Source organism: Drosophila mojavensis, unplaced genomic scaffold (assembly GCF_018153725.1).
Source record: "Drosophila mojavensis isolate 15081-1352.22 unplaced genomic scaffold, ASM1815372v1 contig_49, whole genome shotgun sequence".
Taxonomy (NCBI): domain Eukaryota; kingdom Metazoa; phylum Arthropoda; class Insecta; order Diptera; family Drosophilidae; genus Drosophila; species Drosophila mojavensis.
Window position 1 is genome coordinate 4,285,584 of NW_025318872.1, and position 11,662 is coordinate 4,297,245.

General features: G+C 44.6%; 2 protein-coding genes across 3 annotated transcripts; both read left to right on the top strand.

Annotated features, from left to right (window-relative positions):
* Positions 1-17: 17 nt before the first annotated feature.
* Positions 18-5,662, top strand: LOC6578113 (zinc finger protein swm). Its single transcript, XM_002003999.4, has 6 exons — positions 18-147; positions 679-998; positions 1,078-1,531; positions 1,589-4,057; positions 4,362-4,490; positions 4,580-5,662. Exons 2-6 carry the CDS (start codon positions 940-942, stop codon positions 4,817-4,819), a joined length of 3,351 nt encoding a protein of 1,116 aa, XP_002004035.1. The 5' UTR covers positions 18-147; positions 679-939; the 3' UTR covers positions 4,820-5,662.
* A 1,458-nt stretch (positions 5,663-7,120) lies between these two features.
* On the top strand, positions 7,121-11,470 carry LOC6578114 (DNA topoisomerase 3-alpha). Of its 2 annotated transcripts, none has more exons than XM_002004000.4 (5): positions 7,121-7,355; positions 7,411-8,044; positions 8,165-8,626; positions 8,682-11,216; positions 11,286-11,470. In XM_002004000.4, exons 1-5 carry the CDS (start codon positions 7,203-7,205, stop codon positions 11,411-11,413), a joined length of 3,912 nt encoding a protein of 1,303 aa, XP_002004036.2. In that variant the 5' UTR covers positions 7,121-7,202; the 3' UTR covers positions 11,414-11,470. The 2 variants fall into 2 exon arrangements, with proteins under 2 accessions (XP_002004036.2, XP_043865140.1); XM_044009205.1 differs by lacking the exon at positions 7,121-7,355 and having other exon boundaries at positions 7,628-7,716; positions 7,781-8,044.
* Positions 11,471-11,662: the final 192 nt, after the last annotated feature.

Sequence of the window (11,662 nt, forward strand, 5' to 3'; positions counted from 1 at the left end):
GATTGGGAGTGCGATATGCAGTAGCCAACTTGTCAAGAAAGCAACCTTGCGACTAGCAATAAAGTGCAGTGAAAAATAGAAAAATAACTATTAAAAACAATTATTTATTATAAAAAGCTATTGTATAAGTTTAATTAAGTGCATAAGGTATGTGTGAAAAGTGTCGAAATATAGAAAAGCGCAAAGCAAATGCCTAAAATTTGAGCGCAAAATTTTAGCTGCTGCCATTGCATGTGTGAGTGCAAATGTAATGTGTGTGTGTCGCATATGCATATATGGGTGTGTGCGTGTGTGTGGCTGTAGTACGCAAGCAAAGTATCGGGTGGCAAAATCGAGAAACTTTCTTATTGGAACATACACAAACAAATGGCTGCCTAGTGGTGAGCCTTCAAGCCAGCTGTCAGAGAAAAAAATAGAAGAAAACTTACATCAATAAAGTAAAGTAAAAATAAATGGGAAAAATAATAAAAATTTGCACAGCCTACTATAAGTGTGAATGAAGTCCACTAGTACTACCCTTGTGCCACAATTACAACAGTAATATAACAATAATAATAATAATAACAGCAATAATTAGTATAAAACGTGTGTAATAAACTTAACATTCGAAGTATTGCGAGTACTTTACTTAAAGTATATGTATGTAAATAACGTGCTAATATATTTGTATATTTGCAGCTTTCTAGCTAATATTGAACATATATATATACATTTATACATATATATATATATATATATATATACGTATAGCGTATAGTGCAGTTGGTACGAAGCACACCCTTCAGTGAGTGTGACAGAGACAAAGTGAGCAGAGTGTGGCAGAGGTCATATTAAAAATAAGTATATTTCGGCCCCCTAAAACGACAACAAAAAGGAAATCTACAGTGCAGACCAACGTATAAATCAGAACGCATACAACATTTGGGGCCATTCAATAAAATGATATTGGAAAACTCGGATAAGCTCAAGGATTGGCTGAGCGTTGTGCTTGAGCCACTGTAAGTAACTGAATGAGCTTCGATAAACACATTTTATTAAATGTTTCCTTGTTTTTACTATATATTTGCATTTGATTAGCTGCGATGCTGACTCCTCGGCTTTGGCGCGCTATGTAATCGCGTTGCTGAAAAAAGACAAATCGGATAAGGATCTCAAACGCATCATGATCGAGCAATTGGATGTGTTTCTTTCAGAGGAGACGACACGATTCGTCGATCGTCTATTCGATGCGATTGCCAGCGAGGAGTATTTATCAATGCCCACTCCAATGCCCGTATCAACAGCTAACATCGCGGAACTGGAGCTGGAACCTGATTTAGATGGTGTAGCCGACATTGAGGCTGTTGTTAACTCATCACCGCCGACGCCACCATCAACAACCGCGCCAAAAGACATTGTGATAAAAGCCGATAACAATCAACAGCAATTAAGAAGCGATAATAGCAGCAGAGAAACCGCCATCGAAGCGTCCAGCGCAATGCCAACAGATGCCAATACCACGGGTACACACAGCACCAAGATAGCCTTCGATGTAGGTAAAGACAACTGTACTCCTTCAATGATTCTAATGGGTTCCTTTTGATTGCAGCACAAAACCAAAGACTCTCACAGCCAGCAGCAACAGCTAATGCATCATCATCACAGCAGTACTAGTGGAGGTAGCACAGTCAACGCATCAGGTTTTGTGCGCAGCGCTAGTCCGCCTCTGCGCAGCAGCGGTCCAGCTGGTGCCTATGCCGCTGATAAGGAGAATCAGCCTCGTGATAGTCGCCGGCGACGCGCCTCTTTGCGTTCTCGATCTCGTTCCCGTTCCCGTTCCAATGAACGTTCCTTTAGGCGATCACGGTCGCGAGATCGTCGCATTAATGAGCGCGAGAAGAGCCAGCGTCAGTTCCGCAATAAGTCGCCGCCGGGTGGAACGAGCGAACAACGACACAGACGAAGCAACAATAATAACAGCACCAACAGCACCAACAACTTTGACAGGCGACGAATCGGCAACAACAATAGCAGCAACAACAACAGCAGCATGGATGAGCGCACTCAACGGTTCGGCAAGAGTCGCCACTCTCCACGCAGTCGATCTATTTCACCCGAATCGCGCAATGCTCGGCGTGGTGCCAACATCAGCAGCAACAACATTAACAACAGCTCAAACAGCATGGAAGCAGCGGCTTGCTCCTCTGCTGCCGTTGTAGCCCCTGCTGTGCCTATGCCACTGCCCGTATCGCATCCTGTTGCTGCAATGGGGCGTCAACGTTGTCGCGACTTCGATGAAAAGGGATATTGTGTGCGCGGCGAGACCTGCCCCTGGGATCATGGAATTAATCCTGTGGTATTCGAAGGTATAAACAATTCAGCATTAATGATGTCCATGCGCGAGTACAATCCCGATGCACCTGAGATTTGGGCACGTGGCGGCCCTGCTGGAGTACCCGGCGTGCCTCAGCCTGGCGGTGGTCCACCACAGGCACTACCCGTGCCGCCCCAGGGTGGCCCATCGAGCATTAATCCATTCAGTGGAAATGTGCGTGCCTGTGCGCCCCACGGTGTGCCCAATCCTGCTGATTATGCGCGCCAGCCAGGCCAGCCGCCGCAAGTACCTGCGCCTCCGCCCATGATGCCATTCCCTTTTAATCCGACAGCCGTGACAACGCCGTTGCAGCGTCAACTAATACCCATACCAGTAATGGATGGTGGCGTTGGAGGTGGGGTAGGAAGCGGCGGGGGCGGTGGGCTGGCTGCCGACATGGGAAAGCGGCGTTTTGAGCTGGAGGACAGTGTGGCCATAGCCGATGTGCCCAGCAAAATGCGCAAGCTGCCAATCAATAGTCGCCTAGGACCTCGGGTCAATCCCAATATGCAACAGCACAATAGTTCCCTGGAGCTGCGGAAAGTGCCGCGTGGACTGAACACCATAGCGCATCTGAACAATCATTTCGCCAAGTTTGGCAAAATTGTCAATATTCAAGTGTCATACGAAGGCGACCCGGAGGCGGCAATCGTTACATTCTCCACGCATGCCGAGGCAAATGTTGCTTATCGCAGCACGGAGGCAGTGCTCAATAATCGCTTCATCAAGGTTTTCTGGCACAACGACAACAACAGCAATAGCAGTAGCAATAATAACAACAATAACAATAACATCGTCAATGAGTCGGGCAACCCGAATGTGAATCGCAAAAGTCAATATCATTTGCATAACGTGCCTGCAATGCCGACACCTAATGCAGACAGCGCCAAGATAACCAACACGAACAACAACAACAGTCAACCCAACCAGGCCACACCCCTTGGAGAAACAAATAATGCACTGGCAGCACCAACAACGGAGCAGGGACTGGCAAGCACCGCAGCACCCGCCTCTATGCGGCTGAAGCTCAATGCGAACGCGACAGCGGCCAATGCGTCAGCAACTGGTGGAGCAAGAGCTCTAACGCCGGCAGTGAATGCTGCGAGCATACGCAAAAAGCAGGAGGAGCAACAAAAGGCAATGCACCAGCTAGCGAATGGGCTGCGCAAGCGTAAGCAGGAGCTCCTCCAGAGCTATGTGAAGCAGATGAAGACAGCGCTGGAACTGGTTGAGCGTATGGATCCGCAAGATGCGCAGCGTGCTCCGACATTGGAAACGATCAAAGTTCTGCAGGCAACGATTGATAAACTGCGCAAAGATGTGCATGCTGATCAGGATCAGCTCCAGGCCCAAATCCAACAACAGCAGCAACAACAACAGCAGCAAACGCTTCCCGTGAAGAAAACCAAAGAGCAACAGAAAAAAGAACTGCTCGATATGGAGCTCGAGCTAATTGCCCAGCAACAGGAGGGCAACGATACAACGGCTATACAGAAGCGTCTCGAAGAGCTGCAGCGCACGCTCTCTGCTTCAACTGGAGGTGGCTCCCTGGGTGGCGGAGGTGGTGCCAAGCTGCCCGGTGGCGGTGCACGTAAACGTGCCACATATCCCGAGGGGCCAACCCGCGTCGACCGTCGACCAAAAGCAATTGTGGTCACTGGCTTTACCGCTGAGGAAGCTGATTTTGTGCTGGGTCACTTCAAGGTGAGTGCTGCAACCAAAAAACAAAATCACTAGACTATTATTCGAGTTGGAATGAATTGTAGTGCTGTTTATATTTATATATTATAAAATCAATCGTTTACTTACGGCTCTTTATATGGTAAGGGATCGACCGTATCTGGGTAGCTGATTTATTATAATCACTCATTATAATATCATTATAAGTGAGTTTACATTAGCCAAGTAGCATTGAATGATGAATGCATTATGAATATATACTAGTTGACTAGTCACTGAGCAGATTCACTAGTTCATTTTACTGATCCATACACCCGTTATTTATTAGCATTTCGGCGAGATATCCAAACACGATGTGGACCGTGAGATACCCCAATTAATAATCTCGTACGCCACACGTCTGAATGCCGAGCAAGCAGTGCTCCGTGGCAAAATATACAAAGATAAGCGACTGCAGGTGAGTCTTAACTAACGGTCGACATTGATTGGTAGTTTTAGATTAGATAAGATATATTGTATCTTATCGTCCCCAATTCCAACTTGCAGATATCGTGGGCACCAGTGGTGTCAACTCCCGCCGTTGTACCCATGGGCGCACCGGCTGACAAGTCGCCGGGAGTGTTAACTACTTCAACATCTGGTGATAAGCTGGATAATCCGAAGCAATTGTTGCATTCATCGGTCAGCGAGAGCGAATCTCTGCTGGGCAGCGATACTCTGCCAGAACTGCGGCTCGAGGATGAAGAGGAGGATGAGGAGTCTGAGGATCGTTCCTGGCGTCGTTGATTAAACGCCATGTGCTGCACTTAGTGTCAGTCTAGCGGCTCTACGTGGCTCATAATCGTTAGGAAAACATTAATTGTGTTTCTATTTGTTGTTATTCTATATGCAAAACATGCAAGTACCCATATATTTAGATATGTATATATATATAAATAACTATATATATACATAAATCCGAATATAAATGCATGCAGGGTAAACATCGTTAACTGTATAAAACAAAATTACAAGAAAAAACAAAACATGCTAAAATTATGTACAATATTCTAAACTAAAAGGCAAGCTGCCGCACACACCAATCCACACAAACACGCGACATTTGGAACTGTTGGTGGCTCTATGTGCTAATCCTAGAGCTAAATAATCTATAAACGTCTTAAATTAAATTATAAAAACGCTCTTAAAATTACTAATAATTACGGAATATATAAGTTAATATGTATATGTAAATTGCATTCGATCAAAGGGTGCAATTAGCTAAGCGCCTCTTTATAGTCCACAATTAACAAGAGCCGTATAAAAAAAAACTAACAATATTAGAAGACGAAAAAAACTATGCAATATAAATGCATTGATTGAGCATCTTTATATATAAATATAAATATATATAGGTACTACTTTGTATTTACATACTTTTTCCTGCTATCCTTACGTTCACTTGAAAAAAGAAAAAAAAAAGAAAAACAAAAACATGCAAAAAAAATTACTAAGCAAAAAAATGGTAAAAGCAAATCAAAGTTAAGAAACAACATAAAAAAAGATAGAAGTGAATACAAAGTTTTAGAGAGAGTATAATAAATAAATAAATAGTTTCGTATTTGCTATTAATTTCACATAAAATATAAACTTTGTGTTTCTTTTCATTTAATAGAGTGAAAAACTACTAATTAAGGTCACAATTAAAAAGATATTTCATGGTCTCGCTTAGACAAATTTGTATCATGCCTTTTAGGGTGCCTATTGAACTCGGTTCGAATCAAATTCGATAAGTTATGGCGCACAGCGATTAACGACTACTATCGTAGAGAAAAACGATTACTTCAATACTAAATATACAAACTGATAAAGGCGGCTATCCACAGACGAACATGTATTCGTCAGGTGCTTTCTTTTGTTTTAAATAAACATTGATTGCCATTAAGCTCGATGTTTTCTTCCGCTGGCATGTTCGCAGTACAAAATTTGTTTTAAAATTATGTCCTCGAACATGTTTGTGCAAATGTTTGCATAGTTAGGCAAATTCGACGAACATGTTCGTGTAACAAATTCGTCTGTGGATAGCCCCCCCTAGGCAGCAATACGAAAGTCTAAGCATAAATATATATCGATATTTTTGCACAGTTACCAGAATGATGTAAAAAATCATCGATGTTTTATTATCAATTTTTACCGATGTTTTCCGATGTTTTCGCTGATACCACTAACTAGAGAGCACAAAGACTACACAACTAGTGTGTTCTCTGGTTAGTGAATGTATGTAACAGGCAGAAGAAGGCGTGGCAGACCCCACAAAGTATATATATTCTTGATCAAGGCGACGAGCTGAGTCTATTTGGCCCTGTCCGTTTGTCTGTCTGTCCGTTCGTCCGTCTGTCTGTTCGTATGTTTGAACGCGTCGATTTCAGAAGATACGAGAGCTAGAGACTTCAATTTGTTTTTAAAATGTCCGTATATATAGCGCGGATATCGAGCTTATCACCAAAAATCGATAACTCATCCCGTTATTTTTATCGATAAAAAGCCTTATCGAAAATATATAAAATTATATCTCCTACATCTTTAAAGCTAGAGACTCCAATATGAATTTTATATAATTTCGGTTTTTGTTAAAATTTACCCCCCACTCCTATATTCACCCCCCGATCCACATATTTATAAATGACTAATTTCAAATACTAGAGACTGGAGCTTTGACACATATGATCAGGAACTACTATAAGTTTCATGAAGAAAGTACATCCCCAAGATTAGTTATTAAGCAATTAAGTTCCCATAGTAAGCCACTGCAGTGCACTGAAGCCAATGGGTGTTTATGCGTGCGTGCATATGCCTGTGTGTGTGTGTGCATGTGCGAATAATTATTCAAATATCAGTTGCTCGAAGGGTTCAGGGGATCTCGTAGTTGAGCAGTCTTGACTAGAGCTTTCTTACTTATTATATTTTTATGTTTGTTAAATAATGTTGAATACTTTTAAGTTGGACATCGACATCGATGTTTTCATTCAAATTTACATCACTAGTTACGACCCATTTTTTTATGACTAGTAAATCCTGTTTAGCGATGAGCAATTATCACTGCAAAAATTATGCTTTAATCGAAATTGTTACACATCTCTAATGAAAATAAGGCGGGATTTCATGGATTTCCTGCTAAATTAGTTTTCAAATGCTTGTTAATGCATTCAAATGCTTACATTTAGTAAAAAATGCACGTTCCTATAGTAAGAAACCGAAGGATATGAAGTTTTTAAATGTGGCGGAAAAGAATGATGCGGCCAAAACAATTGCAGGCCTACTTTCAAATGGCGCTGCTCAGCGGGTGAGCCACGAATCTATATTGTTAATTATTTGTGGACTTATTAAATACAATGCAGCGCGAAGGCTATTCGGTGTACAATAAGGTTTACGATTTTGAGGCGCCAGTACGCGGCCGTAATGCCAAAATGGTTATGACTTCCGTTTCGGGACATCTGATGGAATTGGAGTTTCTTCAATCGTATCGAAATTGGCGAAATGTCGATCCACGCTCACTTTTCGATGCACCCATACGTAAGACCGTCAGCGAAAACTTTCTACCTATTAAACGAACGTTGGAGCGCGAGGTGCGTAGTTGTCAAGGGTTGATAATCTGGACGGATTGCGATCGCGAGGGCGAAAACATAGGCTATGAAATCATTGAAGTATGTCGCGCCATCAAACCCAATTTGACCGTTCACCGTGCCACTTTCTCAGAGATTACCTCAGTTGCAGTCCGTCGCGCTTTGCAGCAACTAGGGCTGCCGGACAAACGACAGAGCGATGCGGTGGATGTGCGCTCCGAGCTTGATTTGCGAACTGGCGCAGCCATTACACGTTTCCAAACAATGCGACTACAGCGTCTATTCCCTGCCAATATTGCAGACAAGCTCATTTCGTATGGCAGCTGCCAAATACCCACACTGGGCTTCGTAGCAGAGCGCTATAAGGAAATCGAAGCCTTTGTCTCCGAGCCCTTCTGGAAAATTAGGGGTAGTTATTCATACAATGGTTCCAATGAAACTATATGGCAGAGGAGTTTTTTGGAACTATCTGTTATAGTATCTGTATTTATTAAAAAAATTTAATATTCTCCATCCTCTCCCATTGTAGTGCTGCACACCATTGAGGATCTCACAGTGGAGTTCAATTGGGCACGTAATCGTTTGTTTGACAAAGAGGCATGCGAGAACTATTTGCTGCTCTGCCTGGCAGAGCCAGAGCCGCGAGCCACTGTTGAAAGCGTTGTGGTAAAACCGAAGCATAAGTGGCGACCCACGCCTTTGGATACTGTGGAAATGGAAAAGTTGGGCTCACGCAAACTGAAGCTATCTGCCAAGGAAACGATGACCATAGCCGAAAAACTCTATAGCAAGGGTTTTATAAGTTACCCACGTACCGAGACTAACCAGTTCTCTAAGGAATTTGAATTGACACCCCTTGTGGAACAGCAAACGGGGCACGAGGCGTGGGGTGCATTCGCGCAACGTGTTCTAGAGTGGGGACCAAATCCAAGGAACGGAAACAAATCCGATCAAGCGCATCCTCCTATCCACCCCACTAAGCTTGTCTCAAGTAAGTTGAATTGAGTAACTGAAAACTTGGCCTATTATAACTTTAAATTTAACAGATCTGCAGGGCAACGAGGCGCGCGTATATGAGCTGGTCGTGCGACATTTTCTCGCATGCGTCAGCAAGGATGCAGTAGGCTCGGAGACAATTGTTAGCATTGATATAGCCGGAGAGAAGTTTAGCGCCAGTGGATTGGTTATACACGAAAGGAACTATTTGGACGTTTATGTGTATGATAAGTGGAGTGCGAAGCAGATTCATAACTATCAGCAGGGTCAGCGGTTTGAGCCGACGGAGATTATGCTGCATGAGGGAGCGACTACAGCGCCTCCGCTGCTTACAGAAGCTGATTTGATCGCGTTGATGGAAAAACACGGAATCGGCACAGATGCAACACATGCTGAGCACATCAACACGATAAAGGAGCGCGGCTATATAGGCGTGGTAGAGAAAGGAGCTCTAGTGCCAGGAGTTATTGGCATGGGATTGTACGAGGGCTACGATGCCATGGAGTTGACTTTGGCGAAGCCGCTGCTGCGCGCTGAATTCGAAGCTGATCTGAAACGCATTTGCCTGGGCGAAAAGGATCCAAAGCTTGTGCTGCGCGAACAAATTGCTAAATATAAAACAGCCTACCAGCAGATTATGGACAAGATCACAGCCATGGATGACAAAATAGCGCAAAGGATTAACGAAACGCCAACGGCCGCCACCGCGAACCCGTCAAGTGGTTTGGTACACGAGCTCTTCCCGTGCCCTAAATGCGAGCAGGCACCGCTCGCCTTAAAACCCAAAAAGAATCAGACAAGCTTTTTCATTGGTTGCCTTAATTTCCCGGACTGCAAAAATGTCATTTGGTTGCCGGAGGAGTGCAAGGAGTTAACCGTGTTGGATGAATGCTGCCCAACTTGTGGCGATGGCTATAAAATGCTCAAATTTAAGCTAAACACCGCCTACTATCGTGGTTTGTTCAATGCTCCTTATGGATGGTACAAGAATTGCTTACGGTGTGATGAATTGTTTAGAAGCACCTTCAACATCAACCTGGACCAAGTGAAGCGCGTGGGCAGAATTGTGGGACAGGCGGGAAGCTCAGGGCCAGGACCAGGACCAGGACCAGGACCAGGACCAGGACCAGGACCAGGACCAGGACCGGGACCGGGACCAGGACCAGGACCGGGTGGAGGTGGTGGAGGTGGAGGGAAAACTTGTGGTGGGACCGCTTCCTGTTTAGGTACTCATCCGGCAAGTGGCAATTCTTTGGGCTCAGCAAATAATGCAGGCCCACAAAAACCAGCCAAGCCGAAACGGAACACCAAAACTACAGCTAGAGAGAAAAAAGCGAATGTTGCAGCAGCAACAACAGCTGCAGGTGGCATAAGAAACTTCTTCACGCACACCAATAGTCGGGGCACTGCAAGTCTAGATGGTTTCTTTGACAGCGACAACGATGGCTTCGATGAGCAGCTGCTGGCAGCTGCAGCTGTAGCCGAGTCTGGATCCGCGGTAGCTCAACAGCTGGATGAGGACATTGCAGCAGCATTTGCTGCAGATGATGATGCGGACTTTGAGTCGTTGCTGGCGGAAAACAACAACAGCAACAGCACAAGCAATAACAGAATGGCAGCTAACTTGGACAGCAGCCTGACCCAATGGATGCGCGACGCTTACGAGGCCGAGGAGGCTCCCATGCTATGGGGCAGGCAGGCACGCGCAGCAGCCGAAGCGCAGCCAACAGTGAAGCGAGCGCGATTAAATGAAGCTTCTGCAGCTGAAGCTCCAACTGCGGTGTTTTGCACTGGCTGCCATCAGCCTGCTCGCCAGCTTACTGTGCTGCGCGATGGACCCAACAAGGGCCGGCATTACTACAAATGCCCCAAACCTAATGAGTGCAAATTCTTTCAGTGGGCCGAGCAGCAGCCAACAGTAGCTGTTCCCGCCACGAACATCAGCAATTCGGGCAAGGTAGCAGGGCAGGAAACCAACAGCTCATCCAGTTGGGGCACATCAGTAGTTGACAGGGAGGAAAGGCGCAATTCCCAAGAAATTCTCTCATGGGGTACAAAGGGAGCAGCGCACCGGAATAACTCTCAAAATTCCAATGATTCAAATTGGGGCAGTGCTGGAACCCTGGAACAAGGAAGAAGCAGATCGCCGACAACCTTTAGATGGGGTACGGAAAGTGCTGCCCAAGCAGCATCAACAAGTGGCAACAGCAGCTCAAACTGGGGGACAAGTTCAGCTACACAGCAAAGGGCAAGCGGCCAGCTAACAAATGCGCGCAGCACCTCCAGTTGGAGTACAGAAAACATGGATTGGAATCGTGGCAGCAGCAGCAGCCAAGCCAGCTCCACATTTAATCGCAATAGCAACAGCTCCCAGAGCTCACACATCCGGCCTAATTCCAGCAGCACTGTGACTATAACTCAACGACCCGCTATCGATGGCAGCACCAAATGCAATTGCGACAAGCCCGCTAGCAGTCTGATCGTCCGCAAGGATGGGCCCAATAAGGGACGACCCTTTTTTGCATGCGCGAATCGCGAAAAGTCCTGCGGCTTTTTTCAATGGGGCGATTCACATGGGCAGCCAGGTGAGTTCAGTATTAACTAATGTAATGCATTTTTAATCGATAAATGTTCGGAAATACCTTTCCAAGCAGCCAGCTCATCAAAATCTGGTGCAGGTGTAGCGGCTCCAGCTGGGAATCGGACGCGTCGATGCGGCCTATGTCGCGAGGAAGGACACACCCGCCAAAAGTGTCCTCGCAAACAGGATTTCGACTATTGAAAGAACGGCTTCCTCATTTCGCATTAGGCTCGAATTTTAAACATTTATTGGAGCGATCAACATATTCTAAATATATATATATACATATATATATATATATATATATATATATATATATATATATATATATATATATATATATATATATATATATATATATATATATATATATATATATATATATATATATATATATATATATACATAGCGCAAAAAAAAAAAAAAAACACACATTCTGTATATATGCGA

Coding starts and splice junctions, on each gene's coding strand:
- LOC6578113 (XM_002003999.4), top strand. CDS start 940: ATGATATTGGAAAACTCGGATAAGCTCAAGGATTGGCTGAGCGTTGTG. Junction 999..1,077: donor AGCGTTGTGCTTGAGCCACT/GTAAGTAACTGA, acceptor GCATTTGATTAG/CTGCGATGCTGACTCCTCGG. Junction 4,058..4,361: donor TTGTGCTGGGTCACTTCAAG/GTGAGTGCTGCA, acceptor GTTATTTATTAG/CATTTCGGCGAGATATCCAA.
- LOC6578114 (XM_002004000.4), top strand. CDS start 7,203: ATGCTTGTTAATGCATTCAAATGCTTACATTTAGTAAAAAATGCACGT. Junction 8,045..8,164: donor GCCCTTCTGGAAAATTAGGG/GTAGTTATTCAT, acceptor CTCCCATTGTAG/TGCTGCACACCATTGAGGAT. Junction 11,217..11,285: donor CGATTCACATGGGCAGCCAG/GTGAGTTCAGTA, acceptor CTTTCCAAGCAG/CCAGCTCATCAAAATCTGGT.